General features: G+C 33.3%; 1 protein-coding gene across 2 annotated transcripts; it reads right to left on the bottom strand.

The window, feature by feature from the left end:
• Positions 1-417: 417 nt before the first annotated feature.
• Positions 418-15,411, bottom strand: LOC145666793 (uncharacterized). 2 transcript variants are annotated; one of them, XM_081734352.1, is made up of 2 exons: positions 14,877-15,411; positions 418-1,952 (listed from the first exon to the last, which is right to left on the bottom strand). In XM_081734352.1, exon 2 carries the CDS (start codon positions 1,935-1,937, stop codon positions 420-422), a length of 1,518 nt encoding a protein of 505 aa, XP_081590478.1. In that variant the 5' UTR covers positions 1,938-1,952; positions 14,877-15,411; the 3' UTR covers positions 418-419. The 2 variants fall into 2 exon arrangements, with proteins under 2 accessions (XP_081590478.1, XP_081590477.1); XM_081734351.1 differs by lacking the exon at positions 14,877-15,411 and adding an exon at positions 11,723-11,799.
• Positions 15,412-16,789: the final 1,378 nt, after the last annotated feature.

Here is a 16,789-nt window from a genome sequence, read left to right as displayed (position 1 = left end):
CTGTGACAGTTTTACAATTTAAAATTTTAAAAAATGCATCCAAGAACTAAGCATACTTAGAGAGATCTAAAGGCTGTTTCTCTTAATCAAAGCTATTTTTAATTCCTTGATTTAAAAAAAATAAAATAAAAAATGAAGTGTTTATCGAAATATTTAAATACATTTGTGTAGAGATTTTAATATAGATATTCAAATAAAAATTCAAAATAAAATAATTAATAATAATATTAATAATAATAATAATGAAAAAGACTTCAAGTAAAAAAATAATTCTAATATACATAACAATGTTAAGTAAAATGCAATAGACTGAGAAACAATTTAGTTATTCTTAAAGTCTCTAAACTATAGTTAAATCACGAGCTTCCTTGAATTCTAATACTCATAAAAATGTGAACTCAAAATAATAGACTGAGCTGCTAAGCAAAGTAAATAATATTGAATTCATAAGATTTATTGAAATAAAAATTTATATCAAATCGCATTTCTATAATTTGTTCCTCGATAGTACGTGCATCATCAGCACTTATATTTGAACATCTTGCGATTGAGATATAGGTTAAATCATTTTCCGAAGATAAAAGATCTAAGACATGACGTAACTTCAAAGTTTGGCAGCTGGATACATGAAATGAGACTAGATTTGGCCAATAATTTTTAGATGTCACTTCATCTAACAAAGCTTCATCAATACTAATATCAGAAAACGAAATTACACGTAATGTTTTAGATTTGAGAAGTATTGAACTGAAAGAAAAATTTAGTCCAATTTCTTTTCGAATGCTCAGAACTCGTATACGTTCAGGTATTGTGTAAATATTTGACATTTTACTGCCCTCTACGGAAGAAGAGATGATGTTCAATTCTACTAAATTAGGACAAAATGATGCTAATTTATCTATATCCACAAATCCATTCAATCGAAAGACAATCTTTCGTATACTTCCACTGTATTTCAAGACAAAATCAAATAGTTCTGTATTTTCTCCTTCATCTGAGGCGAACAAATCTTCCATTATATATATTTCTTCAACGGACTGAAGAGAAATCAATACATTCAGGATACTATGTAATATTTCTCGAGATACTGAGTGTGGAATGGCTACTTTAACAATTTGAGGACATAATTTAATCATCAATGCCAAACTTTCGATAATATCAACCTCCATTCTATAATGAGAATCTTTTTCACAACATATAGTCACATTAGTCAAATCATAAATAGGATAATCATTAACTATATTCTGTTTGTCTTTGTACATTTTATATAAAGCAAGTAACACATTCGGATGGTTGAAGTGTTTAATCTTAGGGACAATCTGTAGGATTACAATAATATCCTCAACTGAGAGATCTGAGCAGTATACGTCTAAACTAACAATATTGTTCCGTGTTCCCAAAGAAAGTTTGTTATTATAGGTACTCCACCGGCTACTTAATAGATTCTCTATCATTAATTTATCTATAAATAACTTTTGTAAATCGTTATTCATAAAATACAATTTTGCCATTGACCAAAGTTGAGTTGAAAGTATAATAGGAATTCCACTCGCTAAGAATTCCTTGAAATTGCATCGAGTTTCCTTGTTGTCTTCCACAATAGCGAATTCTTTTAAACTTTTACATCTATGCAAAAACTGAAAATCGTTTTCCGAAGAGAACATAACTATTTTCAGAATTCTTGGTGTGAATAAAATTCTTGGGTTTCGAATTTCCTTTTTAAACTTAAATTTTTTCAAATCGATGTACTCATTGTCTGATAAAATATTTAGAAAATATATTTCCATCAAGTGTGTGACGATATGGCCTGGAAGGTGGTCACAAGGCCAGTAGGTAGTTGAAGAAGAATTCATGTGTTCTATCCTTTTGACTGTCGAAACAGAAGCTTCAAGGCTTAAGAAGTATAATGTTTGTGGTACCTGTTTCCTCTGAGGCATGATGGTTTGATTATCCTAAAAGATAATGAGAGCATTTTCATAAAGTTTCATGTTATATAGATTTGTTTTATTGTATTGTTAGAATTACAAATAATTAGCAAGCGTATTTATTTTATGTACGCATGCGTTTAATCTAATAACAAGATCTTTTATTTGAGAGAAATACATATATAGAGCGCATTCTTTTATTTTTAGTTAAAAGAACTTGAAAGTTCGAGCATTTTCTAAAAGAACTAAAAGTAATTATTCAGTAAGTAAAACTGTGTTATAATCACGTTGTTATAATAAAAGTAATAATAAAAAACTTATTATTATTGTGTTTCAGATACTGTTAGGCAAAATGTTCCTGGGAATGTTTAAATTAGTAAATTAGTTAAAATTTCGAAGAAATATAAAATATAAAAAATATTTCACACCCTTATTACTTTGACATGCGAGCTGGTTTACTGTTATATCCGCATTGTTAAGTGTATTCTTCTCGGTGGTTGAATAATTGTGTATCCATCATTCTCGTGATCATTCGAACTTGGATAATTCGAACAAAACTGTACTCCTCTTAAAAACTGTATTGATAATAATGATTAAAACTTGTGGGTAAATCGAAATTTTGAAGCTCCCATTTGGACAATTCGAAATAATACACCCCAAAAATCTTTAGCAAAATTAGATTGCAAACAGAGGAATGCAGTTTTTAGTTATGCAGAGTTAGCCGTAGTGAAGCGTGACATAAAAACTCAATGCATCTAATAATGATGAAGAAAATGAAGACGAGATAGGTGATGAAGTAAGGAAAAAGCATGTGTCAAACTCACATGTGTGATGTTCTCGAAATGGTTGAAAATTTAAGAACGTTTATTGAATGTCCCCCAAATTTTATTAATGACCTATTTCATGCAGTAAACGAAACTGATCATTTTAATGATTATGTAAAATAATCGAATCAAAACAAAATTCACGAACTTCTTTAAGTGAAAACAAATAATTATGGCTGTTACTCGTCTATGAGTAGTTTTGTATGTTAATTCTGTATGTAGCACTGCACTTAAATGTATTTTCTATGGTATGTGTGGCTTAATTTATGTGTGGAATAAATGTTTCTTGTTTGTTTGCAGTGTTGGATCACGTAAATAATACCTAATTTAAAGGTAAAATCTACTGTATTTCAAGTGCAGTAGTTTTGTTTGCTTAATTTTAAGTATTTAAAAATGCACATTTTTGGATATTTCGGACTTTGGGTGAATAGAATTTTTTTCATGTGTCCTTGGACTTCGAATTAAAAAGAGTTCGCTCAATATATGTACAGTACGGTGCATAGGAAATGTTACAAAAAGTTTAAGTCCAATTAATACTATCAAATTCTTGTGCCATTTGCTTATGCATTCAAAAACAAATGTCTCGATCCACTATCTACTCCTGGTATTCAATCCAGCTCTTCCTCCCTCTTTTCTTGCCTAAAGTAGTCCGTGTGACGTAATATACTCCTATTCAGACGAAAAGAACAGGAACCTTGTATATAACCTTTATAGTTCTAAAATCGTCTGTTTCATTGTTTTTGTTCAGAAATGCCTTTGTAGAGCCTGAATAATAATTTTAAGATGTCAGAAAATGCTCCCATAGCTTCATAAACGCCTTTATTTACAATCTTTTCCTTCTTCGAAGACTACATATCACATCAAGCTAGGAAGATGTTCCTTGTGAAATCTATGGAAATTGTCAATCACGGCAGTATGTTTTGTGCTTTCCGAAGTCAGTAATGCGAGTGCAGAGATCTAAAAACTACTGAAACAAATTAGTGTTATTCAATGATTAATTTCTTTTTGCTTCTCAGCAATTGAAATCAAATGTTCCAGGGGCGTCATTTAAACAGGACAAGAAGGTATAATTCCTCCTCCCGTGAGTGTGGTAAACATATCGCCTGTTTATTTCAAGAGTGACATCACTCAAAATTCCTAACTTTTTAGAAGAAGCGTTTGGAAGTTTCGAAACGCAATGAAAACAAATGGGCGCAATAACAACAAAGTGCTCTCTAACGACCAGTTTTGGACCGGAGATAGATATCAAGATTAGCTTTCGTTTTCTGCCCATAAGTCAATAATTGCAATTTCTGAGTTGTGTCACTCTTGAAATAAACAGGTGATATATATGTAGTTTGGTCAAATATATAGTAAAACACTAATATAAAAAGTGAAACTCTTATGCCGGCGGAGAATTCGTCCTCCCAAACAAAATCTAAAATAAAAGTGTATTTAGCAACAAACCATGGAGTTACGATAGCACACTACTAGAGCACTTATATTTGGTTTCAAGAGTTGAAGGTTTGATTATAAGCCATGTGCATTCATAGTGGACAACATTGAGAAAAAGAGAGACTGAAATATGGAGACAGAGAGGGATTATTTACATATGCAAGTTTAATATTGGAGAAAAATGATCGGACAGCATCCATGTTATGACAAAATTTGTGATTTTATGAAATGGAAGAAGAAAAGTTTCCGACTTGCTAGGATCACATCAGACAGTTGTCGAATTAAGGTGGAGAACATCAGTCAAACAGATACCGTCACTACCACTGGGCACTGAATTACTATTTGTAAAATGTGGCATCTTTCCAGCTTGCGAAGCATATCCATCCATTCAAGTTTCCATTAGTTTAGTTAAGGCCATATTTTTCATTGTTTCGCTTATGATGGTAATGTTTGTATTTCAACTGTTAATTTAGTCTTTATTGTTGAAACTTTTGTGTGTTTGCTTCTATTCTTAAACACCAAATTAGTTTTTGGTAATTTTCGCACTATTTCCAAACCAATTTGAAAACGGATTTTACCGCTTTCTGCTCCCTAGCTTCACGCTCACATTGCACACATACACCGTGTATACCTTTCACTATCACAAATTTATCCATTACTCCCCATCGTACAGCCCTCAGAACTCGTCAACTGCTTACTGAAAGATTTTATTATAAATTCTAGATTGGTGTTAGGTAAATGTAAAAGTAATATTTATTAATTAATATTTTTTTAAAATATAAACTGTTCTAAACACACTCACAGTCTACAATATAGTATTAAAGAACACACACACACACACACACACACACACACACACACACACACACACACACACACACACACGCACACATATATATATATATATCTGAGATTGTTATGGCAACAACCAAATGTGAACATAACTTCCGGCTACAATAGAGCGATAATATGAATGATTTTGGGACTTTGAGACAAGATGGCATTAGGGTTTGATGGACTGTTTCGAACTCCCATTTCGTGCAGTTATTTTACTTAATACATGTAGGGGCGCGGTGGCTCAGTGGTAGACCGTTCACCTCCGGTGCTTGGGTTCTCTGGTTCGATCTCAGCTCGCGCCGTGTTGACTTTGTGGTGGACAAACACCGTGTTGGTGGGTTTTCACGGGGTTCTCCAGTTTCCTCCCACTTTCTTTATTACACAATTTCATTCATTACTCATCATCACCGTCTCCTTTAGCCTAACCGGCATAACCGTGGGACGTACAACTCTAAGATTTAATTTTCTTAATTCAAGTAATGTTTTAGATTTATTTTTTGTTGTACTCAATGTTTTGTAACGTATGTACATATTTATTATCTTCAACTTATTTCCTTTGTAACAATATACTACTTATTTAGTGCAGGCTGATTCGGGCTTATGTCCGCGCCATTTGGTTGTGACTTGCGCTGTGACTAAAGATATTTAGTGAAAGTAATTAAACACTTTGTGACAATAATAGTGCAATAGTCGACTTGGCCAAAAAATTGCGACTGTAATATTAAAACCACAACATTATATTTAATGAAATAAATATTAAAGATGGAACCTGTTCATCGGACGCTGCTTTCACGTCAAAAACAGTTTCTCGATGTCTCTTACAATTACTGCTACGAAGGAAGAGTATTAAAATTGGTAGTTGTATGGTTGTTATACTACTACTTTTGGTCTCAGAAGGAAACATCTTATATTGATAGTAGCATTGCCCAATGGGACAATGTACAATCGATAGAGAAGTGAAAAAAGTAAGAAATCCAAAGTTTTAAGGGCCGACACCCACAAACACAGGAGATACAGAGGAAAAATCCAGAATCATGTGAAGATAGCAATGCAAAAGATACACTTACACTGGAAGAACTTCAAAATGATTAAAGTAATCAAAATGACATTTACACAACAGTATAGTAAGCAAACAGTGTATCCACAGACAAGGGCGCCCATCAGAGAGGCAAGGTGGGGCGCTCGCCCCCTATAGGAAATTGTACTTGGGAATATCGAAAACGCAATAGAATTTTTACATTAGTTACAGCATAATTTGAAACTATATTTGAAATATAGCTCATACTTCGAAACCACAACATGGGCGCCCTTGCCCACAGACATGCTCAATAACATATGTAATGCAGTGTTGCCAACTAAGCACAAAATGAAGATTTGTTAAATGACATGGAACACGAATTATAACGTAGAAAATCAAATTATGAGTAGAATCAATACCTGTGAAGTCATGATATTCAGTGTTGCCAACATTTGAAGATAACCTATATAAATCTCGGATGTAGAAGAGTACATGCAATACCAACTAACTGTGGAGCGCTTTATCAACAACAACACTGAAAAATTGACTACCAATAATGTGTGAGGTGATTCAATATTACGTGCATCAGAAAAGTGAGCCTGCTAATCAATTGTCAATCCAAGAGTATGCATCATTTCAGTTTTGTGTGTTGTGTTTGGTACTATTCTGATTTTCCACTTGCGCAAACCTGCTTCGACACTGTGCTTCGTCCCTTATTTTCATACTTCGGTGATTATATTTTTGTTTGTGGTCTCATATTTTGGTTTTAACTAGATTGAATAGTGTACTGTAGTACTGTATGTACTCGTCTACATCCGAGATGCTTGCTTACTATACTGTTGTGTAAATGTCATTTTGATTACTTTAATCATTTTGAAGTTCTTTCTGTGTAAGTGCATCTTTTGCATTGCTATCTTCACATGATTTTAGATTCTTCTTTCCTCTGTATCTCCTGTGTTTCTGGGTATCGGCCCGTAAAACTTTGGATTTCTCACTTTTTTTCACTGCATTATCGATTGCCCATTGTTTGATTGGACAATGCTACTATCAATGTAAGATGTTCCCTTGTCAGTACAAGAATAAAACTGAGATAAACTCTATTCTTGAATTCGGAGTCCATGCCAAAACTTAACAAATAATATAATTTGGAATTATAATTTAAAAACCCCTTCTTAAGTAATTTAGGCATGTGCCAAATTATTTAAGAACTTCATGAGTTCAATATTAGAATAGTATAAACTAAAATTTATCACAAGAGAAATAATCAGTGGTTCATAGTTCACAAATAATTACAATGCCCAAATATGTTGCATCTCCTCAAATCTCTTTTTGACACAGAGGTACCAACCTTTTGTGTGTCAAAACGACACGCTCCACAATTCCACTCGATTTGAAAAATACAATTATCATATTCTTCTTTACTGATCGGGGTTTTGTTACAGCTACGATATATCCTCATCATCTAAGACTCAAACTTTGTTCTGAGTCTTGGTTAGCTTCAGCACATTGCAATAGTAAATCAAATTGCGTCACCTATTACCAGTGTTGCCAGGTCCCCAGCTCGAAAAGTCGCTACTGTACCGTCAAAATTCCGCCACGTTCTGCTACCCTTACTGAAATTCCGCTATTTTCCGCTACATTATGAAATTAAACTTAATTGATAAAAAAAGAACGCTGTTAACAAAACTGCAAAAAAATCGCACATTAATAATAAGTCAAAATTCTAAACGGAAAACACTGATTTAGTGCTTCACTAAATTTTATGAATTAAAAAAAAATAATTTCAGTATTATTTGAATAAATCACTCACGGTCAATACTTATCATTCTTTTATTATCATGTTCTTTATTAACATATTAACATTGTGTAACACAGGCCGGTAGCCAGCCCAAAACTGTAGGGGGGCCGGTAGAAGTTAGAGGGGGACCGATCCAACCATCCACTGACGTTTTTAACAGTAATTCCCGATAAAATAAATCTATAACGATTTGAGAAATGGCAAATAACAATCCTGCATCCATTCTTCAAATTCAATTACGATTACGACGGGGTGGAAACTTTGTTGTTGTTCAGAGTAGTGTTAATGAGAATTAAAAAAAGAGAGGACAGTGACACAGATTTAGAGTTCGAAACTGAAGGTTACTAATAAATGCATTATGTATTACTGCTATTAGTATAGTAATACATAATGTTATGCCTGCTTATGCTTGTTTCTACAATTGTCAGATGCATAACAAATATACGATAATTTTTTTTTTGTAATATACGGTAATTTTAAAGACGAAAACCGGTAATATTGTTTTTGATGTAGGCAACTCTGGTCACAGCTAAGTGGTACACTAAGCAGTGCCTGCCTAAAGCAATCTAATCTATGAAGAACCTAAGACCAATTTAAGAATGGACATCTGGTCCCTCCATCATGACAATGCTCCAGCTCACTGCGCGAAAGCCTGCACCTAATATTTGACCGTACAAGACTGAAACTTCTTGAGCACCCTGCTTACAGTTCAGCACTTGCTACCTGCCTCTTTGCTCTGTTTCAGTGTGTAAAAATGTAGCTGAAATGGATGTGGTTTTCCAGTGAGGAGGAACTCCTTAGAGCTTGGGACAACAAGTGTGCCTTACTTCCTATAGTCCAGTCAAATTACATCAAAAACGGGCCAAACCTAAACATATAGGATAAAAATATGGAACCTTCTGGAATTCGTTCGTGATCTCTTCCTCATTAACCTCCAGAAAATACCAAAAAATCCAGTTGCGGGTTTTCCGCCATTTTGAATAAATAGTCTGCCATCTTGGATTTCTCATATGTAATTAGTTTATGCCACATAACTTCTAAACTAATTAAAGTAGAAGGATCATTCTTTCTTTATTATACATATAATATTACAGGCAATGTAACAAGTTATTATCAAGTTTCTCCGAGAAACCACTTTTGCATAACTTTAGGATAAAGTGAAAAATTGGGATCTGTATTAGAGGACATATTCTTTTCATTGCCTCATACAACTTAACAGAGTAGAAATATTAAAAAAGTGCTCGAATAGAAGTTGTTGGAAATTTCATAAGCTTTAAAACGATGTATATTGTCACTATATACAATGTTAGAGATGCCCAATGAAGCTTGAAACGTCATCGGACTGCGCACGTTTCTGTAGAAACATATGTATGAATGAATACACTGTTTTACAAGGGTTGTATTTCTAAAATGAAATTTTGTACCATGAAAGGAATGTGACATGGAAGTTCAAATGAGACATCCGATTTGATCCGTCGGGGATAGTTTACGAGTAATTCAAGCATTCATGTACTACATATATTCATATACATGTCAAACACAGTATATGGTGTCAAAAGGGAATTTGGAAAGTAAGACCTTGCAACATTGACAGCTTTCATTTTTCAGAGGTTGGCAAAACTTGCCCGACAGTGTTTTGTTGTTGCAATGTGATGTTGGGAGTAGTTTGTGAGTTAAACTGAGTGTGTGAATCGGGTATTTTATCGGGCGTTAGTACTACTTACTGTATGTAAACTGAATGCTGTGGATTCATTTTGCTAGTGTTCTTGCTAGTGCAAGTGAAGTAAAAATATGCCTCGCACTCGTGGTTGTAAGTAAGCAGCTAACAACTTCTGTTATGTTTGTGGCGAGTTCACCTTCGTGAGGAATCGGAAGAAAATCACACCCATCATCAAGAGAGCATATAAGCAGTACTTTGGCGTCGGAGCTGGTGATTTTGATAAGAAGTGGTCACCTAATATGTGTTGTGCTACATGTTATTGTAAATGAATTAAGTGGTGGCAAGGAAAAATGTTTTATTATTTGCTTTACCGATGGTTTGGAGGGAACCAAGGACCATTTGACAGACTGTTATTTCTGCTTAACCAAAATTCAGGGATTCACGAACAGCAAACAAAAGAAACATATTGTTTAACCGGATCTGCCGTCAGCAAGAGGACCTATGGCACAGTCTGAAGCGTTACCAGTTCCTTCAAGGCCCACAGAAATAGAAGAGATGAGTGATAGTGAAGAAAGTAGCACTACAGAACTTATATCTCCGGAAAAAAGAAGGGATCCCCCGTATCAAGGTACGAGTACGCCCACGCCACGTGTATTACAGCAGGATGATTTAAATGATTTAGTGCGAGACTTAGGACTCAGTAAACAGAAAGCAGAATTGTTAGGCTTCAGGTTACAGGAATACCTTCTCTACGAAACAACCAACATAACCTTCAGGAACTGAGAACGTGCTTTTGTGTCTTATTTTGCCAGTGATAGTTCCGTGGCATTCTGCAATGATGATCATGGATTAATGACAGTCTTGCACATAACATACGAACCTGGTGAATGGAGATTATTTTTGGATGCTTTGAAGAATAGCTTAAAAGGTGTATTGCTGCATATCAGGAATAAACTGCCTTCAACCCCAGTTGCATATGCCACTTTCACCAAAGAGAGTTCTGAAATTTTCAGAAAGATATTGACCTTAATTAAGCACAGTGAACATAAGTGGAAGTTGTGTTGTGACTTCAAGGTAATAGCATTATTATTAGGGATGCAACAAGGTTACACGAAGTATGTATGCTTTTTGTGTGAATGGGATAGTCGGGAAAGAACTTCCCACTATGTGAAAAAGGAGTGGTCTAAACTCAATTGGACAGTTGGTGAAAAGAATGTGCAGCGGAACAGTCTTGTAGAACCTAAAAATGTTCTTGTTTCACTCATACTTATAAAAGTTGGACTTATTAAACAGCTTGTGAAGGCAATGGATCCCAATGGGCCAGCTTTTGCATATCTTGCTGACAAATTTCCTCGATTGTCAGCTGCAAAAATAAGAGAGGGCGTGTTTGTAGGTCCGCAGATACGAGAACTGCAGAAAGATAGAGGTTTTGAGGCATGTCTCACAGAGAAAGAAAAGCGCGCATGGATGAGTTTTACGAAAGTAACCCAAAACTTCCTTGGGAGAAGACGGGACCCTAAATACAAGAAGATGGTGGATGAAATGGTTGCAGCTTATCAGGATTTAGGGTGCAAAATGTCCTTGAAGGTGCATATCATGGACTCACATCTGGATTACTTCCCCAGTAATTACTATGACATAACCGATGAACACGGAGAAAGATTTCATAAAGATATATCCACCATTGAAAAACGCTATGAAGGGAAGTGGATGTCCACCATGCTGGCAGACTATTACTGGTGTATTATTAGAGACAAGAGAGACACTCAGTACAAAAGAAAAAAGTAAACCATTATGCACGGTCGACAGCTGTTTCGCATACCTACAATTCTATGTAATATATAGTGTCAACAATATATAGTGATGCTTTACAAACACAAATATTACGGGCTGATTACTCCAAAACTATCCCTGATGCAGAAAAACTAAAATAAGATTTGAATTTAGGAGTGAAAATCCTTTCAGAATCACTACTTTGTTGCCCAGAAATAGAACTTTTTTATTTTTTTGTAGAACAGTGTAATCTACAGTCGAATAACAACGACTTTAATGGTGGCTATTTATATCCCATGCACATATTTCATGTGATGCAGAAATATCTTTACCAGACTTTATCCTAATTATATATCTATTTTCCTACAATTACATTGTTAATCATACAGATAATATACATAGTTCGATATTACAATTTTATATTATAATTCGAATACTCTGAAAGTATCTTACCAATTTATACACACGATATTGGTATCATTACACAGCATATTAAATACAACCTTCTTTTTCTATAGCTTTGTTTCTTATTATAGTACTCTTTGAAAACTTTCCATTCATATTTATATGTTCAGATCGTTTTTATACAAGCTTATGTTGTCTTATTTATTCTAGTTACCCACAATTATTGCTCGTAGCGCATAATTTAAAATATCAACTTTCCTTCCTACATTAATAAGAAATTATTTCATAATGTGTCCAAGTTAAGTTTAAGAACACTACTCGACGTAAGCTAATTGATGCAAATTATAATTGTTTCACTAATTTCTTATTATTGTCCTTCAAATAGTTGCAATCGACAATGTAAGAAATACCTCAAGTGCCCCAGGTGAAGTTAAGAGGAGCGGAGCCTGAAACAGGTCTTTAAAAATTAAAATTCTTATAGTAATTACACTGGGTAACATGACATTTCAACGTTGTACGGGTGAAGTTTAAGGAGGCCACCAGAAATAACTGTTGGAAAATGAAAATTATATTACTAATAATCTAATTATTCCATATATTTCCATTGAGCGACATAATAATATCTCATTTTATACAGGTGAAGTTCAGGGGGAATCGATGGTGGGTATATTTGTAAAAAAAAAAGACAGACAAGTGTCGCATGTAAGCACCAATCTGTGCTAGGGTAGAGTCAAGTAGACTAAGGTAGGGAAACTTATTATAGTAGAGTAGGTTAATTTAGTAGAATAAGGTAGGATCTATTGTCTAGGATAGAAATTGATAGTAGTGTAGGTTAGATTAGTTTAGTATAGTAAGATAGGGTATAATAGATTAGGTTAGTGGAGTAGATTAGTAGAATAGATTAGATTAATAGCGTAGGGTAGGGTAGATTAGTAAAGTATATAAACAGAATATGCATATGTTGCCGGTTATTGATTATGATTCAAGCTAACACGAGAAATATAAATTGTGAAACCTATACAAGATTTTTTTCATTGTAAGTTTTGATAATTGATAGTCATATTTCAAATAAACGGGTAGAAATCGTGAATATGCTATTTTCTTTTAGGTATCTTGGGAATATCATTTTAACTTTGTCATTTGCTTTTATATGCAATATATACTTTAGAATTTATATACAATCTATATTATAAAATTGAAAGTGACTATGTTTGTGACAATCTCTTGAACCGCCCGACCGATCTCGATCAAATTTTTGACTTAGATGCGTTTCTGGCCTTGGAGTGTTTTTAGCTATTCACTTTGATGGTAGAACTTAGGGGTGGAGAAGGGAAGGAAGGAAAATAAACGAAAATGAATATAAAATAATAATTCCTGAACCACCCGACCGATCTCGATCAAATTTTCAACATAGATAAGGTTTGCATCTCGCCATTTCACTTTTACGGTGCAACGTAGAAGACGGGAAAAGGGGAGATATATGTAAATAATAATAATAATAATAATAATAATAATAATAATAATAATAATAATAATAATAATAATAATAATAATAATAATAATAATAATTTATTTGTACTTAACACCCGAAGGCAATTACAAAGTACAAATTGTTAATTTTATAATGATGCAGAATGTGCTATATGTAATTCTAACAACTAACCATTACTCATGTTTTGTTCACGTACAGTCAATAAGTACCAGATATAATAACAATCTTTACACTTTATTAAGTAACATTTGGACGCATTTTTGTTTAAATATTGAGCATTTTAATTGAAATACGTCCAGACCCATAGTATGTATTTTATTGCCTCTCTCACATATCCTATACAACGGAGAGTTTTTAGCTAAATTTGTTTTGTTGTCAGGCATATTAAACATTTGTCTGAATCTCAGGTTTTGACGTGGGCAACGGAATGGTAATTTACCTAAGAAAGACATATTATCCTCTTGGTTATCAATAAGTTTTTTCAAGTACAATACACATTGAATAAACCTTCTATCCTCCAGTGACAAAAGCTGAAACCTCCTGAGAAGTATATTGTAAGATACATAACGAGTTGGTATATTATCAATTTTATAACTAAAAAATTTAACATATTCTTTTGTACTTTTTCTATTTGTTGCTTTGGTTTTTGGTAGAATGGTTCCCAAATTATAGAAGCGTACTCTAATTTTGTTCTAACAAAAGAGTTATATAATGTTAATATTGTTATTATGTTTTTAAAATGACTGCATGACCGTTTAATAAATCCAAGCATTTTAAACGCCTCATTTGTTTTAATATTCATATGATATGTAAACTTTAGATTTGCATCAAAACATACTCCCAGATCCCTGACAACTTCTTTCCTCTCCAGTACTTGATTCCCTATAATATATTTAAATATAACAGGTTTCTTTGTGATTGAAAATGTTACAACATTCCATTTTGAAATATTGAGTTCAAATTTGTTTCTTTCACACCATTCACTCAACCTCACCAGATCTCTCTGTAATTTTTCACAATCATCTTTTGTAAAAATTTGTTTGTATAATTTAGTATCATCAGCAAACATTAGACACGAAGAATATTGGAACTCTTCAGGTAAATCGTTTATCATAATTAAAAATAGTAAAGGCCCTAAATTGGATCCTTAGGGTACTCCAGAATATACAGAATATTGTTTAGATTTACAATTGTTATATGTTACATATTGGATTCTGTTGCTTAAATATGACTTAAATAGTCGAATTAATTCATTTGAAATACCAAATCCTTTAATCTTTTTAAGAAATATTTCATGATTAATCAAATCAAAGGCTCGCTTAAAATCTACATCAATTTGAGACCTTACGTTAAGAGCTTCACTAATTGCTTGAGTTATATTCAACAAATTTGTTACTGTTGATCTGTTATGTCTAAAACCATATTGTGAATCAGAGAGATATCGTGAAATGTGATTAAACAGGTGTTTACAAATTACTGATTCGAATATTTTAGCTGGAGAAGAAATCAAACTTATTGGCCTATGATCTTGTATTAATTTTACAGGATTAATTTTGGGAACTGGGCATATTGCTGATATTTTAAATTTTGCAGGAAAATAACACTGAGTGATAGACAGATTAAATATGGAGGCCAATGGCTTAACAAGAAATTCCTTACAATCTTTAAAAATGTAAGATGGTATACCATCATTACTAATTGACCTTTTACCTTTCATTTTGTCAATAGCTTCGATTACTTCTGTTTCAGTGATCCTATCCAGTGACATTGTATCTACAATCGAAGAAACATCATTCAGAAAAATATCAGATAGTTTAATATTAGGTAGTTCAGAACTATATACTGATTGAAAATGCTTAGCAAAAGCTTCGCATTTCAATTTATTGTCAACAATTTTTTCTTTGTTATATTCAAGTATTGATTGATTTATGTTTGAAGATTTTTTCTTATTAATATAGTTACAAAATTTCCTAGGATCGCTTACGATTTGCTCTTCTATTGCGTTGTTATAATCACGAAAAGCTGTTTCAATACTATTTTTTACTTGTGTCCTTAGTGTAACAAATTGCATGTAATCTGAGTAAAGTCTTGATTTTTAAAATTTCTTCCTATAACGTTCTTTCTTCTTTAACATTTTTATTATTTCAGGAGTAAACCAGGTTGGATATGAACGTTTCCTCTTTATATTTTTAGGCGTACATTCATTTAAAACTCCATATAATTCAGAATAGAAAAACTCGACACAATTATCAAAATAAAAATAAAAGTGACTGTTTTTGTAACTTTATCACGCTTAAACCACCCAGCCGATCTTAACCAAATTTTCAACGTAGATGAGTTGAGGACCTGGAATGATTTTTATCATATCACTTTTACCGTAGAACGTAGGGGAGGGGGATATTTATATATAAAAATAAATAAAACTTAACTCTTGAACCACCCAACCAATTTTGATCAAATTTTAACCATAGATCAGGTTCGGGCCTGGAATATTTTATAAACATTTTTATTTTGACGGTAGAACCTAGGGGAGGGGGATATTTATATATAAAAATAAATAAAACTTAACTCATGAACCACCCAAGCGATCACGATCAAATCTTCAACATAGATGACGTTCGGGCGAGGGATAACTTTTCGTCATTTAACTTTGATGGTGCAACGTAGAGGAGGGGAAGATATATATATAATAAATAAATATAATAAAGTGACTGTCTTTGTGACTTCATCACTCTTGAACCACCCGACCGATCTCGATCAAATTTTCAACATAGATGAGGTTGAACCACCAAACCGATCTCGATTAAATTTACAACCTAGATGAAGTTTAAACCTGAGATAGATTTTCTTATATCACTTTGACGGTGTAATTTAAAGGTTGGGGAGGGGAGAGACATTTAAAACTGATCGAAAATTACCAATATCAAAGAGTGCTTTAGTAATAGTAAAAAGTGATTGAGTAACGTAACATATTACTATTTTTTTTAAATATTTAACCCAGCGAAGCGGGTAATTGTTGTTAGTAAGAGAAAAATGTGTATGCAAAGCAATACAGTGTAAGAGGAAGCAGAGCAGTACAAGGTACATTTTACAATCTAATTTCAGAGATGTTATTTCAGTGGTTTAATAGCCTACACTGATTTTTGTTGTTGTTGTATATTTTTTCTTTAGTGCAACCGGAAATAGATACGACCGAATGTTCCATTTTATTTTCTAAATTCTCAGTTTGGATATTTCGTGTTCTTTTATTTATTTATTTTCGTTGCGCAAAATTCTGGTCAAAAGATGGTATAGGTTTGGATTTTTTAAGGGCCTTTACACATCTATTTATTTTCAGTGATCGTCAGTCCTGGTTCAACTGGGAAATCAATATCCTGTATCGATAATTTGGGTTTTGCAACCTTCTCCATAGAGAGTTACAAGTAACAATCATTAGGCATGGATGCTGAACTCTGAGTTGTTATGGAACTGTTTATTGTAACGGTTGACACTTGTGGCTGCACGCTCAGTGTTACGAACTATCACAAGAACAAGTTAAAGAGCTCGATAGGGATAAGGAACCGTAGTTTTGTAAAACCTGCGCTGTCAAACAAATTACGTTGGGCCATTCCCAGACTCACCTA

This window comes from Thermobia domestica, chromosome 12 (assembly GCF_964235325.1).
Source record: "Thermobia domestica chromosome 12, izTheDome1.hap1.1, whole genome shotgun sequence".
Classification (NCBI taxonomy): Eukaryota; Metazoa; Arthropoda; class Insecta; order Zygentoma; family Lepismatidae; genus Thermobia; species Thermobia domestica.
Note: the sequence above shows the minus strand (reverse complement) of the source record. Positions and strands in the feature narration are given on the sequence as shown.

Coding starts and splice junctions, on each gene's coding strand:
- LOC145666793 (XM_081734352.1), bottom strand. CDS start 1,937: ATGCCTCAGAGGAAACAGGTACCACAAACATTATACTTCTTAAGCCTT.